General features: G+C 39.4%; 1 protein-coding gene and 2 non-coding genes across 4 annotated transcripts in view; all 3 read left to right on the top strand.

Moving 5' to 3' along the window:
- Nucleotides 1–35: 35 nt before the first annotated feature.
- Nucleotides 36–20,948, top strand: part of SF3B3 (splicing factor 3b subunit 3) — a 73,909-nt gene continuing 52,996 nt past the window's right edge. The window contains exons 1-9 of one of the 2 annotated variants that reach the window (XM_004273248.4): nucleotides 36–184; nucleotides 2,595–2,732; nucleotides 5,005–5,331; nucleotides 6,017–6,189; nucleotides 6,891–7,032; nucleotides 9,341–9,453; nucleotides 11,601–11,738; nucleotides 12,531–12,634; nucleotides 20,186–20,351. In XM_004273248.4, coding sequence (XP_004273296.1) covers nucleotides 2,663–2,732; nucleotides 5,005–5,331; nucleotides 6,017–6,189; nucleotides 6,891–7,032; nucleotides 9,341–9,453; nucleotides 11,601–11,738; nucleotides 12,531–12,634; nucleotides 20,186–20,351 — 1,233 coding nt within the window. In that variant the 5' untranslated portion in view covers nucleotides 36–184; nucleotides 2,595–2,662. Of the gene's footprint in view, nucleotides 296–2,594; nucleotides 2,733–5,004; nucleotides 5,332–6,016; nucleotides 6,190–6,890; nucleotides 7,033–9,340; nucleotides 9,454–11,600; nucleotides 11,739–12,530; nucleotides 12,635–20,185; nucleotides 20,352–20,948 lie in introns of both variants that reach the window. The other variant, XM_033434642.2, reaches the window with a different exon arrangement.
- On the top strand, nucleotides 5,616–5,695 carry LOC117202653 (small nucleolar RNA SNORD111). The gene has a single exon (XR_004485131.1). It is a non-coding gene; the product is annotated as a small nucleolar RNA SNORD111 (small nucleolar RNA).
- LOC117202652 (small nucleolar RNA SNORD111) lies at nucleotides 11,260–11,350 on the top strand. The gene has a single exon (XR_004485130.1). It is a non-coding gene; the product is annotated as a small nucleolar RNA SNORD111 (small nucleolar RNA).

Here is a 20,948-nt window from a genome sequence, read left to right on the forward strand (position 1 = left end):
AAAAAAAAATTATATATACATTCTTCAGGCGCCGGTTGGGGACCTTTTTCCGTCGCGCGCCAACCGGAAGGTCCCTGTCTCAGGAGCTAATGGCGGACGCCGGCGGCTTGGCGTTGGTGGTTGTTTAAGGCTTGAAGGAAACTGAGGATCTGTCGGATATCTACGCCATCCTCCTGGCTGCAGGGTAAAGAAACAGCTCCCCGACCTCCCCGAGACCGGGGACGCGGATAGCGGCCTTGTAGGAGGGTGGGCCGAGCCTGTGGCAGAGGTTTCTGAGGCAGCTTAGGCCCGAGAGGTACGGGAAAGGGAATGCTTGGGGCGGCTTTAGGGAATCGTCTCCCGTTTCCGTTCACAGTGTGGGAACCAGGCCTGGCTCAAAATAAGCTTTGTAGAAACTGTGTACCTTTTAGGCGCTGGGGGAGGTGTGAGAAGGAGCAAGCAGGAGGGACGTCTTCTTCTGGAGAAAGTAAACGACACACGGGAGGGTGGAAAGACCGAGGGTGTTAAAAGTGTAAATAATGGAAACAGCCTTTGAAGTCAAGACTTTTGTATTTGTATTTTGGCATTTGGGCGACTTGTTTCCTTCTCTGATCCTCATGCGGTGATGTTCTTTTGGCACATGGAGAAGGGGTGGAGGGAGCAATCACAGGCTCATTTCCTAGTATTCACCGGCAGGAGATAGAAGTGGGGGAAATCAAAATTTACCAAGTTTTGGCCGTTACTGGTTCCTGGTATATTGTTCTTGGCTGGTCTGCTTCCAGATTGCAACTTCCTCCATTACCCAAGATAACAATACTTGGGGAACCTGGATCCAACTAGGTTTGGGGAAAATGAATTCCAAAGATAGTAATGGATAGCGTACGTTGTAAAGCTTTTCCAGGTTTCAGAAGTGGCCTGTGGTTTCCTCTGTTGTTTTCTAAAAAATTCTTTATTTTTAACGTAATCAGTCCTGCAACACGGATCACATTGACAACATGGTAGGGGTTTCATTGTAAATTTTGTTGTTGATAACTGGAGATTTGAAATTATGTTTGAAATTTTATAATAAGAGCAAGATGCAACAGAATAAATCATGTCTGAGAATCACATTCACTACTTTTCAGAGAGCAACTTTAACACATTCTCTACCTATTTTTTACCCAGACTTTAAGCTGAGCACAACTTTCCCTGGAAATTTCCCAATGTCTAAGCCCTTCTGGGTGTGTGTGTATCTATGTCTCTGTGTCTGTATGTTTTTTCTATTTTTCTTCTTGTAGGTCATTTCTCACTCCCTTCTTGTTCCATCTCAAGACTTTTTCTTTTTTTCCCTGTGATCCTAGAAGAACATTCCTTGGTTTCCTTGATGTTCCTTGGTTTCAAGTAGGAGAATGTATATCTCTCAGGACCTGTTTCCAGACTACAGGATCTTTTCCTCTCTTAGGCACCCTGCTCTTGCCCAGCCCCCAAATGATTATTATTTATAAGGACATTTGCTCATAATTTTCTTTTCTCATTTAACAAAACCAAACTCGTACATTAATTACACAGTGACCACTTTGAATTTCTCAAGATCCCTTCTTTTTGTAATTGAGGAAAAATAGCTCAGTTTATTTTCCAGCACTAACTGTGTATAGGTGTAGTTTTGGTAATTCTTTTATGGTAGAAGTGCATCAGTTTGCAGTCTTCAGTTCTGTCTGATGAGAAGAATCCTTTTCTGTGACTGTATACTCCTTTGGGGAGGCTTGCTCCTGAAGTGACAGTTCAGTTTAGAGATACAGTCATGCACATATGAATGGCCTATATATGAAAGATTTTCTTTGCAGCAGTGTTCATAATAGCAAGAGATTGGGAAGAAACTGAATGTTCGTCAGTAGGGTGTTGGCTAAATGAATTGTGATATACTCTTTCAATGGAATACTATGTAGTTGTAAAATAAAAATGAGAAAGCCTTTTGTTTGTTGCTATCTCAAAAGATAGGTAAAGTGATAAAAAATCAGTTGCACTATGATGTGAGTGTATGATATACAGTACCCAACTTTTAGTTAAAAAGGGATAATAGACAGTATTAATATATATTTTTCTTTGTACATACAGAAAATATCTGGAAGGACACAATATAACTTGGTGAAATTGATTCCTCCAGGGAGGAAAACTGGATGGCTAGGGAATGGATGGAGTCAGCTTTTTGCTGTGCTTTTGAATTCTGAACCATGTGAAAGTAGAGCCTATTCAAATACAAGTAAATGTAGACCTACTTAGTTTCTGTGACAAAGTCAAATAGACAGTGTTGGTTTAATGGTACAGATCCCAGCTCCTAGCGATACTACTACTTGTTACGTGACCTCAGGCAGACAATTTAATTTCTTAGCTCAGTTTTCTTATCTGTAAAATTAGTGTAATATTGAGTACTTCATAGGTTTCTTGTGAGGTTGAAACAGAGTGTATAGTAGCATAGTGCCTGGTATGTAGAAGGCACTCTTAATTATAAGTATGTTGTTCCTCAATAGGCCTTACTCTCCTGGTTCTGCTGTCTTCAGCCAGAAGTTCCCATACAGAAATGTCTGTTAAAAGAACAGTTGCACAGCTGATATTTTTCTGTTTTTATGTACTCTTAGCTTGCTTTGACTTGGTATAACCAAGGCCTGGATTGTGGAGTTGTGGGTGGCTCAGTGTTACTGCTACCATGTTCCTGTACAACTTGACCTTGCAGCGAGCCACTGGCATCAGCTTTGCCATTCATGGCAACTTCTCTGGTAAGTTTTTCTATTATTATTTTTCTGAGCTTAACATTTAAAAAAAATTTTTTTGTCCACATGACGCAGCTTGTGGGGTCTTAGTTCCCTGATCAGGGATTGAACCTGTGCCCCCTGTAGTGGAAGTGCAGAGTACTAACCAATTGACTGCCAGGGAATTCCTAACATTTTTAATATTACTAGTTTTATGCTTCAAATTGCTTTTTCAATCTCAAACCTCTTTTCTAAAACAAATTATGAAAAATATCTTTTAATCATTAGAGAAATTGTAATTTATGTGAGGCTTTACAGTTTCTAAAGCACTTTGGAGTACTTGATCTTCCAAAGGACCTTTGGAAAATAAGGTGGCCTGATAAGTGATGGCATTGAGCAAATGAGAATGGATTGAGGTGGGTAGGAGTGGCATATCAGACAGGATAGGAAGCCATTTAGGCATTAGATAGTGAGGATCTGTATTAGGGCAGTGAGGATAGAAGGAAAGAGAAAATATGAGTTTGCAACCTGGGGGGCAGAGAATATGACAGTAACGTTGATAGCAGGTTACTTGAGACCAGAGAGTGTGTTTGGGGAAGGAGGAACTTGGGTATTTTAAACATTTAGTTTAAAGGTGATGACAACTCATCTGGGTGGAATTACATAGCAGGGAGAAATGGGGATAGGTTGACTGTTACGTATTTGGAGGTGTTGATTGCAGTTATAAAAGCAAGTGAGCCTTTTAGGAGTCAGTTTAGAAATAAACAGCATATATTAGGTGGTAGCTTTAAAAGGTCTTTGAGAGATTACAGCTAACAGCCCAAAAAGTTAATATGATTTTTTAGAACAATAGCCATAAAGATGGGCTAGAAAGAGCCTTTGGTAATTTTTAATTTTACGAAGCAAAACATTATATGTTTTTTTTGTTTTGTTTTTAAATTATTTATATTTGGCTGCATTGGGTCTTCGTTGCTGCGCGTGGGCTTTCTCTAGTTGCGGCGAGCGGGGGCTACTTTTCGTTGTGGTGCGCGGGCTTCTCATTGCGGTGGCTTCTCTTGTTGCGGAGCATGAGCTCTAGGCGCGTGGGCTTCAGTAGTTGTGGCACGTGGGCTCAGTAGCTGAGGCTCAGGCTCTAGAGCGCAGGCTCAGTAGTTGTGGTGCACGGGCTTAGTTGCTCCGTGGCATGTGGGATCTTCTGGGACCAGGGCTTGAACCTGTGTCCCTTGCATTGGCAGGCAGATGCTTGACCACTGCACCACCAGGGAAGTCCCCAAAACATTATATGTTAATATCGTTTGTAGACAACTCTGAATTACGCAGATTGATGGCAAATCTCAGAAAAATAAAAAGGAAGTTTAAAAATAACTTGTGTGACCATTTTTGAAAAGTTCTTCTTTGATACCACTTTTGTTAGATGTTTTAAATTCTGGGAAAAGTACCTTTTTTTTTTTGCCTTTGAATTTATTTTATTTATTTATTTTTGGCTGCATTTGGGTCTTCGTTGCTGTGTGCGGGCTTTCTCTAGTTGCGGTGAGCAGGGGCTACTCTTCATAGCGGTGCGCGGGCTTCTCATTGTGGTGGCTTTTCTTGTTGTGAAGCATGGGCTCTAGGCGTGTAGGCTTCAGTAGTTGTGGCTCACGGGCTCAGTACTTGTGGCTTGTGGGCTCTAGAGTGCAGGGTCAGTAGTTGTGGCGCACGGGCTTAGTTGCTCCGTGGCCTGTGGGATCTTCCCAGACAAGGGCTCAAACCTGTGTCCCCTGCACTGCATTGGCAGGCAGATTCTTAACCACAGCGTCACCAGGGAAGCCCAGGAAAAGTACCTTTTAAAGTAGAACAAATTAACTTAAAATACTAAGCCCCCAGCTCGGTTACATTTATCTTTTTTGGCTTTTTTTAAAAAAAATTTATTTATTTTTTTGGCTGTGGCAGGTCTTAGTTGCGGCAGGCAGGATCTTTCGTTGTGGCCCATGAGCTTCTCTCTGGTTGTGGTGTGGGGGCTTCAGGGCGCGTAGGCTCTGTAGTTGTGGTGCACAGGCTCCAGAGCACGTGGGCTCTGTAGCTTGCGGCATGCAGCCTCTCTAGTTGAGGCGCGCAAGCTCAGTAGTTGTGGCGTGCGGGCTTAGTTGCCCTGCAGCGTGTGGGATCTTAGTTCCCTGACCGGGGATCGAACTCGTGTCCCCTGTGTTGTAAGGCACATTCTTTACCACTGGACCACCAGGGAAGTCCCTTTAGTGGAATTTTGATCCATTCAGGTTACTAGTTCTGATTGTTCATGATCTTTACTTTTCGTGTTTTTCAGGAACCAAACAACAGGAAATTGTTGTTTCCCGGGGAAAGATCTTGGAGCTGCTTCGCCCTGACCCCAACACCGGCAAAGTACACACTCTACTAACTGTGGAAGTATTTGGTGTCATCCGGTCACTCATGGCCTTTAGGTTGACAGGTGGCACAAAAGACTACATTGTGGTTGGTAGTGACTCAGGTCGGATTGTTATTCTGGAATACCAGCCATCTAAGAATATGTTTGAGAAAATTCACCAAGAAACCTTTGGCAAGAGTGGATGCCGCCGCATTGTTCCTGGCCAGTTCTTAGCTGTGGATCCCAAAGGGCGAGCTGTTATGATTAGTGAGTGACTTACTCTTGACTTTTTGACTCTTAAAGAAGCTCAGTTCAGGATAATAGTGCTGTGATCTTGATAGTGTGCCAAGAAATCACTCAGCTGGGTAAAGTTTGGATCATTTTGGATGTTTAAAGTTGCTTTTCCTTTTAAAACAATGGGAGAAGTTTTAACACACCTTTTCTACTTCTTATCTAGTTGGAAATGGGTGTTTTTCCATTTCTTTAAGTGTAGCAAAAAGGCTACACTGTAAGATTTTACATTATTAGACAATGAATATGGTTGCTTTCATCAGCCTGAAGTGATGATTCACATTCATGTCTCTTCTCTGATAAATATCTTGAAGAAAATTCTGTGTATCTGATCAGGCTTCCAGAGGGCAACCTTCTTTGACCAGTCACAAAATCATTAGATCTAATGCAGAGAATAAAGCTGGCAATTCTATGAATTATTGTTTAGTTTGTCATAAAAATTTTTGAAGAGTTAGTGGGATATTAAGATCCCTATTAGGAAGGAGGGGGGTAAAATTATGCTCTTGTCTATTTTAGCAAAATCCTAAAGCATGCATATGCTTGTAGAGTTAGTACTGGCTATTAACGATCTTTCAGAAAATAATTGTGATGTGAATCTAGCTGTTCTGTAGCCTCTGGTTTCATTATCTGGAGTTTTTCTATGTTTTGTCTCCTTCAACAGGCGCCATTGAGAAACAGAAATTGGTGTATATCTTGAACAGAGATGCTGCAGCCCGGCTTACCATTTCATCTCCACTGGAGGCCCACAAAGCGAACACTTTAGTGTATCATGTGGTCGGAGTAGATGTGGGATTTGAAAATCCAATGTTTGCTTGTCTGGAAATGGATTATGAGGTGATGGTGGGGGGGGTCTCAATCTCTCTACCCACCTTTTCCTTCCCCTCCCTTCTCCCCGTCTCCCTCCTTTGGGTTTCTTCCACTCACTTTGGTGCTTCCCTGAGATTGTTTTCTTCATTGTGCATTTCTTATATCTTACTTGCTCACAATTTTTTTTTTTTTCTATTCCAAATACCTTTCTGAAATACTTTGGAGTGTTTCAGAATTTACCTGATTTGAATAGTCTCCCTGTGGAAACAGGGTATTTATTGGGAAAAGCTCCCTGAAAAAGGAGGTGAAAGTGTATTTGGGATATTTTTTCACTGGGAGATAGTGAAAGATGGGGCATACCATTCTTTTGCTTGAGAGGAAGGCAGTATTTTCTAGTAGAGCTAACCCTGGTCTCAGAAATAGAAGACCTGGGCTCTTGCTTTCACTCTGCCATTACTTAGTGTGAACTTTGGCAAACCATTTGGCATCTGTGGACCTCTGCTTCCTTGTTTGTGAAATGGAGGAATCCTGATGCCCTTTCCAGCTATGTTTGTTTGTTTAAATAATTTTTATTGGAGTATAATTGATTTACAATGTTGTGTTAGTTTCAGGTGTACAGCAAAGTGAGTCAGTTATACATACGCATGTATCCACTCTTTTTTACTTTCCAGTTTTAAAAGTTTGATTTTATGGTACTGATTAGTCTTTGTGCCACTGTTATTCTATAGGAAGCAGACAATGATCCAACTGGGGAAGCAGCGGCTAATACCCAGCAGACACTTACTTTCTATGAGTTAGACCTTGGTTTAAATCATGTGGTCCGAAAATACAGTGAACCTTTGGAGGAACATGGAAACTTCCTTATTACAGGTACTTTTCTCTTAGAGCTGCTCTGTACCATTTTGCTTAGTCCATTTTATGTTCAAACTTAGCACTGTTTGCTTAATATGATTTGGAAACTATAATCCATTTGTAGTAAACCTGAGTGCCTTGTCTGTGTTTTGGCAAGGTTAGAAATTCATGTGGTGGTTAACTCTTATCCTCTAATGGGGGCAGGGAAGAAAAGAGAGCAGTCAGCTTAGAATATTGATTACTGTTGGTTGCTCTGGTGTCTTGACTGTAGTCAATCTTTCACTCATTACAAAAATCAAAACCTGGCTTTGTGAAAAGACAAATGTAACTGTTACCAAAATTGATCCAAGAAGAAATTAAGAACCTGAATAGACCAGCATTTGTTAAAGAAATTGGAGCAATAATCCAAAGTTTCTTTTTCTCAGAAGATTTAAGGTCCAGAATTTTCAGGGACCTTAAATTTCTCCAGAGGTTAGAAAAAAGAATAAAAACTGTTGTACCACTTTATGAGTCTAATATAACTTCAGTACCAAAAATAGAGAAGGATAGTAATAAGAAAAATTTGCAGGCTGGTTATACTTGTGACTATGGGTGCAAAAACCTTAAATTTTAGCAAATCAGATCAACAGTGTTTTAGATGCACTGGAGCAAAGTATGATTTTTGTAGGAGCTCAAAGATGTTCACTATGAAGAATCAGTGTTAGTTTAATTCATATTAAAAGACTAAAAGAGGGCAACTGTATTTGTGGTAATCTAAATTTCATCAGGCTTGAGTAAGACAGTGATCCAGTCCTTTCAATTTCAAGTCATTTGCACTTGAATTAATGTCTAAAGTGAAATATGTCAGTTGTTGGGGGAGGATTTTAGAGAAGAAAGATACAAAACAGTGCTTGTCTTTGAGCATTAAATCTTAGGAAGAGACTTCTTATATATTAAGCAGAAGAATTTTAGAAAATAGATTGTATTTAATTCCTTGCTGAAATGTATTATTGTACTCATTTATGAGGGTTTCATTCATTAAAACAAATTTTTACTGAGCCTCTACAATCAGTATCTGCAAAATCAGTCTACTGGGCTCTGGGACTGCAGTGATGAAAAATTAGATGTAGTGTCTCCTTTTATGCAAGATTGAGTGTAGTGGTGAATATATGATAGTAGCAAAAAAATTGCCAGAGTGTGCCAGATGGTATGACAGCATGGAGGAGGGGTCCCTAACCTAGGGAAGGAAGGCAATGCGTCAGAGAAAGGTTTCAGAAGAAGTGCTCTCAGCTGAGAACTGAGGACTAGTTAGGAGTTAGCTAAGTGTAACAGGGGTTGAGGAGGAGTTTCTGTTATGGCCAAATGGAACAGAATGCACAAAAGACGAAATGCAGGAAAAAACATGGTTCATTGAAAGAACTGAAAGCTCATTGTGATTGGATCATTGGAGGTAAAGGGATGGGGTAGAGGTGGGAGGTAGCTACTGAGGGATTGTTTTTTTTTTTTTTTTTTTTTTTTGCATTACGCAGGCCTCTCTCACTGTTGTGGCCTCTCCTGTTGCGGAGCACAGGCTCCGGATGCGCAGGCTCAGCGGCCATGGCTCAGGGGCCCAGCCGCTCCGTGTCATGTGGGATCTTCCCGGACCGGGGCACGAACCCGTGTCCCCTGCATCGGCAGGCGGACTCTCAACCACTGCGCCACCAGGGAAGCCCTGAGGGATTTTTAAGCAGGAAAATAATGACATGTTTAAAGGTGAACGTTTTTAAAAGATCACATGCTTTCATTTTGGTAATGGAATGGAAGATAATAAGCCAGGAGATTTGTCAGGAAGCTGTTTCACTAAACCAAGAGAGATTCGCAGCATGAGGACTGCTAAGGAGGTAGAATCAATAGGGCTATGGGAGAGGGGAGAATTGAAGGATGACATTCTTGTTTTTGGTTTGGTCTGTTGGTCGATGACAGTGTTCTTTAAGGTGGAGAACCCAGGAGGTGGTTTGGGAAGGAACTCTGCACTTGTTTATGAATACGTTCATTTTTAAGCTGCTATGGAATATCCATGTGAGAGTGTCCAGTAGGCAGTTGGATTATAGGTCCGAACGTAAGAACTGAGTTCTGGGCTTGGAGCTAAACATTAAGATGCATTATCAGAGATCTGGACAGGCTGAGATTCCCCAAATGGTGCCCTATCCTTGTCTAGCATAACTATCATGGAAAAGAAACATTGAATGTTTATCACCTTCAGGCACACTGTACCTTCAAGTTGTGCTGAAGGAGGGAAGGAATTGAAGGCTAAATTGTAATTCATGGTTATGTCAAATCACTGCTGAGTTTCATTTTCTCTTGACAGTTCCGGGGGGGTCAGATGGTCCAAGTGGAGTGCTGATTTGCTCTGAAAACTACATCACCTATAAGAACTTTGGTGACCAACCAGATATCCGCTGTCCAATTCCCAGGAGACGGGTAAGGTCTTTGTTTGCCATAAGAGAAAATATATTTGTGTTTGTGAAATGAACTTAATTTTTGTAATTACAGTGTGGTCTCTTAATTTATCTATTAATCAAGTTTTAGTTTCTTTGTAAATGTTTTTAATAAAGCCAGTAAAATACCTTAACAAAAGCAAAACAAAATCTTTAAGAAAGGGAGTCAAAAGTCAACACAATTCTATGTTGTACACCTGAAACTAGCATAATACTGTAAGTCAATTGTACTTCAGTTAAAAAAAAACCAACACAGTTTTCATTCTCGAAGAACCTATGGAGATTATCAATTTGAAATTCCTGAAAGTTTCTAGTTTGAAGAATCCAGGTGTATTCATTGGAGATAAATTGTGTTTCATTCTCTCCTACCCCACCCCATTCCAACATACAGAAAAATCTAAAAGGAGAAATGGTGAATTCCTGTATACCTTTCACTTAGATTCCCCAATTAATACTGCTTTGCTACTTTTGCCTTTTCTTTCTTATGTTTCTACAAATTTTTTTAGGCAAAACCATTTGAAGATAGGTTGTATGACACTGCAAGAATTTCCTAAGATGTAGCTCCTAAGAAGGAAGAAATTTTCCTACACTATCAGTATTGTGCCCAAGAAATTTACCATTTTGAGTAATACAGTTATCTTTCGTACAGTTCTCTCATTGTATTCCCAAGATCCCTTATATCTACCTTTAGTCTCCTTTAATTTAGAATATTTCCTCTCACCTTTGTTTTTGTTTTTTTATGATACTGACATTTTTTTTAAGAGTTTGGGTTAATTTTCTTGTAGTTTGTCCCATAGTCTTTTTCCTCATGATAACATCCATGTTATATTTTTAATAGAATTATTACTTAGGTGCTGATATATATTTCTCATTACGGGCACATAATGCTGATTTGATTCATTATTGGTTATGCTAAATTGATCACATACTACTTCTCTTTGTTGTAAAGGTACCTTTTCCTTTTTGTAATTGGTGTGGAAACTAGTGAACTTTGAGACTGTGTAAATACTCTTTTCCCCTAAATCTTTTCACACAGTGGTTTTCCTCTCAATCAGTTACTACACTGGTGGTTGAAAATGGTGCTTTATTGCTTTTAATTTTAAGTTTACTGTGGAAACCATTAAGCATACAGTTGGGCCTCCATATCTGCAGGGTTCTCATGCATGGATATGGAGGGCTGACTATTCCTTGTACTGCCCCATTTTATATAAGGGATTTGAGCATCCGTGGATTTTGGTATCTGGCGGCTCCTTGAACCAATCCCCTGCAGATATCAAGGGATGATTGTGTATATAGTGAACTTCTGTGTACCCAGCTTCAGCAGTTATCAACAGCACATGGGTAATCTTATTTGATGTCTGCTTCCTCAATTTCTCCTCTCACCGCAGATTATCTTCTTAATATTAATTTATAGGTGCTGAGGTTAAATCTTTTAGGACTTAGTTTATCTAGTACATGGTATCTGAGTAAGATTCCATCAATTTTAGAATATCTGGTAAGATTAGCAAGTTAAATTCTTGGTAAGGAGTGATAAGTGATTCCGCTTAGTTGATCAGTTTAGTTGATCCGTTTAGTTGACCTGACTGCCAGGTGCTGTACTTGGCTTTGGGGCTGCAAAGAAGTATAAAACATGTTTTGCCCTTGAACTTACTCTGAGAGAAATACAAAATGTTGGAAACATTAAAAAAGAAAACCAAAGTCCAGCCAAGGGGGAATGCCCTTTGGAAATAAGGGCTGATGATGATGCTTTGGATGGTATTGTCATGAACATGTAACAGTCTTTTATTCACAGCCTGAAATGATGATTCTTTAAATTTCATGTCTCTTCTCTGACATTTTTCTCTGGAGATAGTTCTTGCCTTATTGATCTGATTAGGCTGTAGAGTGGAATTGTGGCTTTTTTTTTTTTTTAAACGTAAGCTTTATTATGTATTTATAGTAGACAAGAATTTTTGGTTATTGTGTTTTAGTCCTGTGACCGGCAGGCTGCTCTGGGTCAAAGCTTGCATGGAGAGGCTCCAGATGCCTCTAGGCCTTGGATGGCCCGTATGATCCTTTTTGGTAAAGTGTTGAATTCCAGAAAAGGAGTACTCATTTCCAAGATGTTGGTTGTGTATTTGACTTTGCTAGAATGACCTGGATGACCCTGAAAGAGGAATGATTTTTGTCTGCTCTGCCACCCATAAGACGAAGTCAATGTTCTTCTTTTTGGCCCAAACTGAGCAGGGAGATATCTTTAAGATCACTTTGGAGACAGATGAAGATATGGTAAGTAGACCATGGAGTGAGGGAAAAAAATGAAAAAACCTATTTGTTGTGGTTAGTCTAGTTAATGAAACTTTCTAAAGTTTCATCCTAATTTTAATTAAGTAACCTTATTTTAAAAACTGATATGTGCATTTAAGGTTTACAGAGTGGTTTTATAAACCATTTGTTCATTACAACTACTCTCTGAGATAGAAAGGATAATTTACAAGTTAAAAAAATGGAAACAGAATGCCTTAAAAAGTGGTTGCCTAAGGTGTTAAAGCTTTTAAAGTTTGGAACTGGTACATGAATGTAGGTTTTCTCCCTCTGGTTAACAGAGTTTTGGTCTGATGCCATATAATGTGAGAATGGGTAATGCCGTTTCTAGTGAATAACAAGAGAAAGCTCTCCATGTCTACTGAAAACTGGTAATATACATGATCTGTTACTTTTTTCATCCCATGGAGGAGTGCTGAACACTGGGCGATTTCTTAGATACCTGTTACAAGAGCTCAGGAGGTGGCAAGTTTTTTTTTGTAAAGGCCAGGTAGTGAACATTTTTGGCTTTTGTGGGCCATGTGGTCCCTGTCTCAAATACTTAGCTCTGCCATTGTGGCACAAAAGCAGCCGTAAGTACTGTGTAAACTGTGTGACTAGCCTGAGGGTTGTAGTTTGCTGACCCCTGGTTTGGAAATGAAGGATGGTATTTTATTTGCTACTTTGTTTATTACACTATCTTATAATACTGGGCTGTTTTCCATGGCGTGGCTTCACTTGCCTATGCACTAGTATCTTTTTCTCTTTCCACTCCAGGTTACCGAGATCCGGCTCAAGTATTTTGATACTGTGCCTGTTGCTGCTGCCATGTGTGTGCTTAAAACAGGCTTCCTTTTCGTAGCATCAGAATTTGGAAACCAGTGAGTAATCCTTTTATTACTCGATTTCACCCTGGTTACTATAAAAGTTGGCAGAAGGGAGATGTAGTTTCAAGGCTGTGGAGCTTTTCCCAAGAATGTTTTAGTTTCTTCAGAACAAGTTTTGCTCTCTTTCCCCTTTTATATCTTTCTCTTGGTGACTTCCTCTACTTTAGTGGCTTCAATCAATACCTGTGGGTAGCTGCAAAAAAACAGCTTTAAAAGTGATCTCTTCTAAGCTTTTTGCTGGATATTTCAATGAATAAATATTTATTGAACTACTTAGTATTAAATATATGTTCCACAGACACTTCACTTGTATAAATCTGAAGTTGAAGCTCATCAGAACCCATAGCTTCCCAGCCACATCACCAACCCTTCCAACCTCACTATTTTTTTTACATTCTTTTTTTTAATATTCTTTTCCATTATGGTTTATCATAGGGTGTTGAATATAGTTCTGTGTGCTATGCAGTAGGCCCTTGTTTATCCATTCTATATATAAAAGCCTATATCTGCTAACCCCAACCTCCTAATCCATCCCTCCCCCAACCCCTCCCCCTTGGCAACCACCAGTCTGTTCTCTTATGTCTATGATTCTGTTTCTGTTTCATAGATAGGTTCATTTGTGTAATATTTTAGACTCCACATGTAAGTGATGTCGTATGGTATTTGTCTTTCTCCTTCTCACTGACTTCACTTAGTATGATAATCTCTAGTTGCATCCATGTTGCTGCAAATGGCATTATTTTGTTCTTTTTTTTTAAAGTTTTTATTGGAGTATAGTTGCTTTACAATGTTGTGTTAGTTTCTGCTGTACAGCAAAGTTAATTAGCTATACATATACATATATCCCCTCTTTTTTGGATTTCCTTCCCATTTAGGTCACCACAGAGCACTGAGTAGAGTTCCCTGTGCTCTACAGGTTCTCATTAATTATCTATTTTATACATAGTAGTGTATATATGTCAATCCCAATCCCCCAGTTCATCCTGCCTCCCTTCCCCCCCAGTATCCATATGTCCATTCTCTACGTTTGTGTCTCTATTTCTGCTGTACAAATAAGTTCATCTGTTTCATTTTTCTAGATTCCACATATAAGTGATATTATGCGATATTTTTCTCTTTCTGACTTCACTCTGTATGACAGTTTCTGGGTCTATCCACATCCCTGCAAATGGCACAGTTTCATTCCTTTTAATGGCGGAGTAATATTCCATTGTATATATGTACCATATCTTCTTTAACCATTTTTCTGTCAATGGACATTTAGTTGGTTTCCATGTCTTGGCTATTGCCATTCTCAGTATTTCTGTTAATGTCTGATGGGGCAGTTCCAGCAGCTTGAGTGTAAAGTCTCGATTTTGCTGTCCTCTACAACTTTCAGTTGAATGCCAAGTTGTTTTTACTTCTGTATCCCTTTTTTTTTGGTGTTAGTCTGAACTAGTTCCCTAGTTTGCTTATTGCAGTTCATTGTCTTTCCTGTAAATTCGGCCTTTATAGAGTCATCTCATTAAGCATACAAGACACAACCCTGATGAAATTTCCCCATCCCGTGTTACAGTCTCTGATGGCTTTTCATTGACAAATGGCTTAAGTCTGAACCCTAGCCTTGAATTTAAGACCAGTATTGAAGACTCCAAATTGCTTATGAGATAAGCCGCCATGGTCTTGCTTTCTAAGTTCAGGTTTTGCCAGTATGTGGTAAAGTGTGTGCAGCTCACTTACCTAATGCTATTTCTTCGTAATGAAAATGAAGGTGTTGTCTAGAATTCTGCAATTCTATTCCAATTTTGCCTTGTCTCCAGTTCTCCCTTTCTTTAACTTGCCTTTTACTCTTCTTCATTGACTTTATTCCAGCTGTCATTTTATTACTCCTTTTCCCAGTTTATATACCTGTTTTGATGCATTTTTCATTTAGCCTGTTATTATGACATTTTCATCCATTTCTAATTTTTTAGTTTTTTTAGCAAGGAATTTTCATTGTAGAAAAGTTAGGAAAGTTCGTGTAAGCAAGTATGTCTCCTGTAATCCTTCCACCCAAAGATAACATATTTTTTGTGTAGCCTTCCTGTGTGTGTATATATTTAAATGTTTCTACGGAATTGCAACTATGCACTATAAATTGTTTCGTAACCTGCTTTTTTTATACAGTAGTAAGTAATAAATATTTTTCTTTACCGATACGTACAGATCTTTTTTTGTTTTTGTTTTTTGTTTTTTGTTTTTTTTGCGGTACACGGGCCTCTCACCGCTGTGGCCTCTTCCACCGCGGAGCACAGGCTCCGGACGTGCAGGCTCAGCGGCCATGGCCCACGGGCCCAGCCGCTCCGCAGCATGTGGGATCCTCCCGGACCGGGGCACAAACCCGCATCCCCTGCATCAGCAGGCGGACTCTCAACCACTGCGCCACCAGGGAAGCCCCGTACAGTTCTTTAACATTTGTTTTTTGTTAGCACCTTTTCTCTCCCCCACTTTTTTGTGGCAAAATATATATAACAAAATTTCCCATTTTAACCATTTTTAAATGTTCAATTTGGTGGCATTAATTACATTTACAGTGTTGTATAACCATTACTGCCATTTTTCCAAACTTTTTTATCACTCCAGACAGAAGCTCTGTACGCATTATGGAATAACTCCCCAGTCCCCTTTCCTCCAGCGTCTGGTAACCTAAGTGGAATCATACAACATTTGTGCTTATTCTGTCTGGCTCATTTTACTTAGGATAATATTTTCAGAGTTCATATGTAGTAGCATGTATCAGCACTTTATTCTTTTTATTTCTGAATAATAATGCATTGTATGTATGTATGTACCACATTTTGTTTATTTACCTGTTAATGGACACTTGGGTTCTTTCCACCTTTTTGGTATTGTGAATAATGCAGCATTGGACATTGGTGTGCACATATCTGTTTTAGTCTTTGTTTTAAATTATTTTGGGTATGTACCCAAGAGTGGAATTTCTGGGTCATACTGTAATTCTTTTTAACTTCTTGTGGAACTGCTAAACTTTTTTATGGCTGCTGCACCATTTTACATTTCTAATGTATGAGGGTTTTTGTGGGTGTTTCATACAAATGCCAAACACTAATAAGTACTTTTTGTTGTAAGCATTTAGTAAATGTGGATTACTCCCATTTTTGTTATTTTACTCTGATAATGAAGAAAGTTTTGGAAAATGAATAAAAGAGCAAATAAATAATGAAAATCACCCATAATCCTAGTATTCCAGAATAGTTACTTTTTAACATTGTATCTGCTTACAGTGTTTTTACTTTCTTGTATTTATATGTAGTTTTATTTTAGAGAACTGCATCAGTCTACAAAAAACTATTAGTGTACTATTTCAAATACGCAGTATATCCTAAAAATCTTTCCATGTCAATAAGTCTGTATTTTTCACTTAAAATTATTTTGTTTTTTATTATGGAAATATTCTAACGGGCACATAACAAGAGAGAATAGTATAATTAGTCAACTTACGTGTGCCCATCACTCAGCTTCCACAAAGGCCAACCCATGGCCAGTCTTGTTTTATTTATACCTTGCCCCAATAATATTAAATTTTTAAAAAATTAATTAATTAATTAATTTTTGGCTGCATTGGGTCTTCGTTGATGCGTACGGGCTTTCTCTAGTTGCGGCGAGCAGGGGCTACTCTTTGTTGTGGTGCGCAGGCTTCTCATCGCGGTGGCTTCTCTTGTTGCGGAGCACAGGCTCTAGGCGTGCAGGCTTCAGTGGTTGTGGCACGCGGCCTCAGTAGTTGTGGCTCGCGGGCTCCAGAGTGCAGGCTCAGTAGTTGTGGCGCACGGGCTCAGTTGGTCCGCAGCATGTGGGATCTTCCTGGACCAGGGCTCGAACCCGTGTTCCCTGCATTGGCAGGCAGATTCTTAACCACTGCGCCACCAGGGAAGCTCAGTGATTTCTTAAGATAATGAAATAGCCAGTCAGTATTCAAATTTCTATATTGTCTCAATATTTCATAAGTTGATTTGTTCGGATCAGATCCCAGTAAGACTCATACATTGCCCAGCCACTCTGTGTCATGTGGGATCCTCCCGGACCGGCGCACGAACCTGCGTGCCCTGCATCGGCAGGCGGACTCTCAACCACGGCACCACCAGGGAAGCCCTAGAGAAGACATTTTTAATGGCTACATAATATTTTATGGCTCTACCCCCTCTTGATGGATATTTAGGGTGTTTGTACTTCTGGTATTATAAACAGTGCTATAGGTTCTCTCACCTTCTGAGATGGCCCACACTCTGTCTGTGGAGTGTGTTTCTGTCTAAATAAATCCACTTCTTACCTATCAAAAAAAAAAAAAAAACCAACAGTGTTATAGTGAACGTTGTAGGTGTATCTTTGCATGTTAGCTGAATAAAGCCATAGTTTAAATTTCTATATGCGGGATAGAATTTTGATAGGGAATGCCAAATTGTACTTCAAAAGATGACATCAGTTTACATTCCCACAAATGGTGTGTGAAATCTTTTTTCTTTTCATTACATGCAAAAGGGAGAGTTAATAAGCTCTTAAAAATCATTGAGTAAAAATGAGCAGTTCAGTCAATAGAAAAATGGGTGCAGGATTTGAGCATGCCTTTCATAGTAAAAGAAATACTAGTGGTCTATAAGTGTAATATGTAAAAAGATTTTCAAGCTAATTCATAATTGAAGGAATGCCAATGAAAACAAGGTGTTGGGCTTCCCTGCTGGTCCAGTGGTTAAGACTCTGCCTTCCACTGCAGGGGACTTGGGTTTGATCCCTGGTCTGGGAAGTTCCACGTGCCTCAAGGTGTGGCCAAAAAAAAGAAAAAGAAAACCACTTTGTTTGTTTTTTCACCTAGCCGATTGGCAGACATTAAAAACTTAGATAATAACCTGTCTTGATAAGGCTGTGGGTGGAGTCAGTAGCTGCAGACATATAAGGTATTCTGTTCTTGCTCATTACCTTGTGCGGATAGTGTGTTTGCTGGGATTTACACATTCTAATTGTTAAGTCTTCTAAAAGTCTTTTTAGAAATAATACAGACAGTGATTCCTTTTGTTCTAAAGAATCATAGTGTACATTTGTTGAGCACTTGTCTGTATGTAACAGGCACTGTTCTAAACGTTTTTCTTACATTGTTTCAGTTTGGGCTCCCCTGTAAGCAGAGCGCGAGACAAGGCTAGATTATTGGGAGGTAATTGCAGGAAGCAAGAGTGAGGGATCAGTGGGGAGAGATAGGGAAAAGAGGAAAAGCCAGTATTAAGGGCCCATTACTGAGGTTCCTGCTGTGGTCATTGGAAACTGGCTTCTGTCAAGACCTGCTGAGAAGCATGCAGAATGCCTTTGAAAATTGCCCACCTGGGGGTTAACAGCACCAGTTCCTCTCCCTCTTGGGTTGAAGGTTACCCCTGGGGGCATGAAGTCCCCTGTACATCCTGTTGCTCAGGCAGCTCCCAACGGGATAGATGTTCTGAGGGCAGAGAATAGAAAGACTACAGTGCACAGGTGGGATGCTTGTTAGAGTGAGACGGGTTTGAACTTGTGAGAAATTATCCATTACTGTTGCACCTGAAATCTGGAAGACATAGAGTGGAGATTTGGGGCATCAGAAACGTGCTATGGGTGTTAACTCATAAAGCAAACTTATTTATCAATCAGTTACTTAATATAGCATTTACTGTGTTCTAAGTACTTTACAAATATTGATGCATAACATTCCCTGTAAGACAGTGCTGTTAACCCATTTATAGTAAGGGCACTGGGGTCACAAGAGAATTCAAGAAATTTGATCACACAACTAAATCTAACTCAAAGCCAGACCACCTGGTTCCAAAGTTCCTGCTCTGAAGCACATTATAATCACAGAAACTGTTTTATCGAGATTCAGCCGAAGCAACCTTTCTTGTGATGGAGGTAGTGAACCCAGCATCCTCTTGGTTATCTGTGAAAGTGTCTTTGACGGGTGATCTTTATCATCTGTATATGGGCATCTTGCCTGAATAAGAAATTTGTATTATTTAACTTTTTCTTTCTTTTCAGTGTGTTTGTAAATCATTCAAGGATAATAACCCTGTTTGCTTTTTCATAATTTAGCATAGAATCTGATGAGTTTACCGGAAGGGTTATATGCTGAGATTTATTTGGCTAACATTTATTGAGTGTCTTATGTATTTCAGACCCCGATGTAATCATTTTATCTTGCTCCTAAAAAACTACACTGGATTGTTCAAAGGGCTTTGTATTGAAGGTTTGGTATATGACTTAAAGAATAAATATGACCAGCAGTGTGATTTTATTTTAATTGAGCTGCTTCCCAAAAGTGTGCTCATTGCACACTCAGTTTATGATGGTATATTGTTACAGGTTATCTACTCCCAAATTGCTTTCCCTTTTTTATTTTTATTTTTTGTGGTTTTTCTTTGAATCAGTTTACAGAGCCCCAGAGGACAGACAGGAGAAGGGCAAGATGATTTTGTTGCTTATTATCTCTGGATATGTTTATGTTTTGTTTCAGGAATAATAATACAGTATCTGCATACTTTTGTGAAATAACCAATTCTTGTTTTTTGTTAGATTTGGCCTGGTGACTGGTTAAAATAAGAAGTGGTTATAGATTTTCTTTGGGTTTCATTTATCCATACTTCATTTTATTTGACAAAAACTATGCTTACTAGGTGTGATGCAATGTTCTAAGTACTCATTGAATTCTTTAGGAAGGTACTATTCAATTTTATAAATGAGGCAACTGAGGCAAAGAGAGATTAAGTAATAATATGCAGCTAGTTAAGCAGCAGAGCTAGGATTCAGACCCAGGCACTCTAGTGGAAGTCCAGTACTCTTTTTGTTGTTTTTTTTTTGCTGTACGCGGGACTCTCACTGTTGTGGCCTCTCCCATTGCGGAGCACAGGCTCCGGACGCGCAGGCTCAGCAGCCATGGCTCACGGGCCCAGCCACTCCGCGGCATGTGGGATCTTCCCGGACCGGGGCACGAACCCGTGTCCCCTGCATTGGCAGGCGGACTCTCAACCACTGCGCCACCAGGGAAGCCCAAGTCCAGTACTCTAACCACTGTGATGCTAAGGTCCTGCCACCAGTTTGAATTCAGTAGTCTTAATTTCTTTATCCCTCTTTTTAAAGAAATAGAAAACCCCAGTCAGATAAGCAGAGATCTCAAACTATAGATGCTGACTCAATATTAAAGTGATTTATGAGAATTATGTTGATGGCAAACATCTTCAGACAGAAAATATTTTTTAAATGCTATTTGCTTTCTTCCTTCCAGTTTTATTGAGATATAATTGACATATAGCACTGTATAAGTTTAAGGTGTTGCAGCATAATGATTTGGCTTACATACATTATGAAATGATTATCACAGTTCATCTCATTTGGTACAACATTGAAGAAGTAGGGAAAAAAATTTTTTCCCTTGTGTTGAGTACTCTTAGGATTTACTCTCGACAACTTTCATGTATAACATATAGCAGTGTTAATTATATTTATCATGTTGTACATCAGACAGAAAATATTTTAACTGAAGTCTTTGCTTCTCCCTAGTTACTTGTATCAAATTGCACATCTTGGAGATGATGATGAAGAACCTGAGTTTTCATCTGCCATGCCTCTGGAAGAAGGAGATACATTCTTTTTTCAGCCAAGACCACTCAAAAACCTTGTGCTGGTTGATGAGTTGGACAGCCTCTCTCCCATTTTGTTTTGCCAGGTGAGGATCTTTCCAGTCACTCCATAATGAACAGTGCTAGCCAACTGTTTCTGAATCTGAATGAGTTTAAAGTTTTAAATCCAATTAAATTAAGGTCTAGTTTAAGAGGTTCATCAGCATATCTGTGGTATTGCCAGAGTATAAGGGTGAAGCACCTAAAGGTAGTTGGGTAATTAAAAACCATTACATAAATCCTTGGGCTTAAAAAAAATTTTTTTTAATGATAAAAATCATGTTTTATAAAAATTCAGACTGTACAAAAGATAAAAAGTAAAAGTCCAATCCCCAGTCTTTTCAACCCTCTATTCCACCGAGGCTGTGCCATTAATAGCTTCCTGTGATTGCTTCCAGACATTTTCTCTGCATCTATAAGCATTTGTATGTTACACTTTTCTTTTTAATGTAAATATGCTCATATCCTTTACAGTATTCTGAAGTAGACCTTTTATCACTTAACAGTCTGTGAATATCTATATCTCATTTTAACACTCACTTCCTCCGTAAAGTACTCCAGAGACACTGGGATCAGTCAGTAACAGAACCCTTTTGGGAACCCCAGGTGGCCCAAGATGGGATTTGTGTCTCTCACTACTGGCA

Source organism: Orcinus orca, chromosome 20 (assembly GCF_937001465.1).
Source record: "Orcinus orca chromosome 20, mOrcOrc1.1, whole genome shotgun sequence".
Lineage (NCBI taxonomy): Eukaryota > Metazoa > Chordata > Mammalia > Artiodactyla > Delphinidae > Orcinus > Orcinus orca.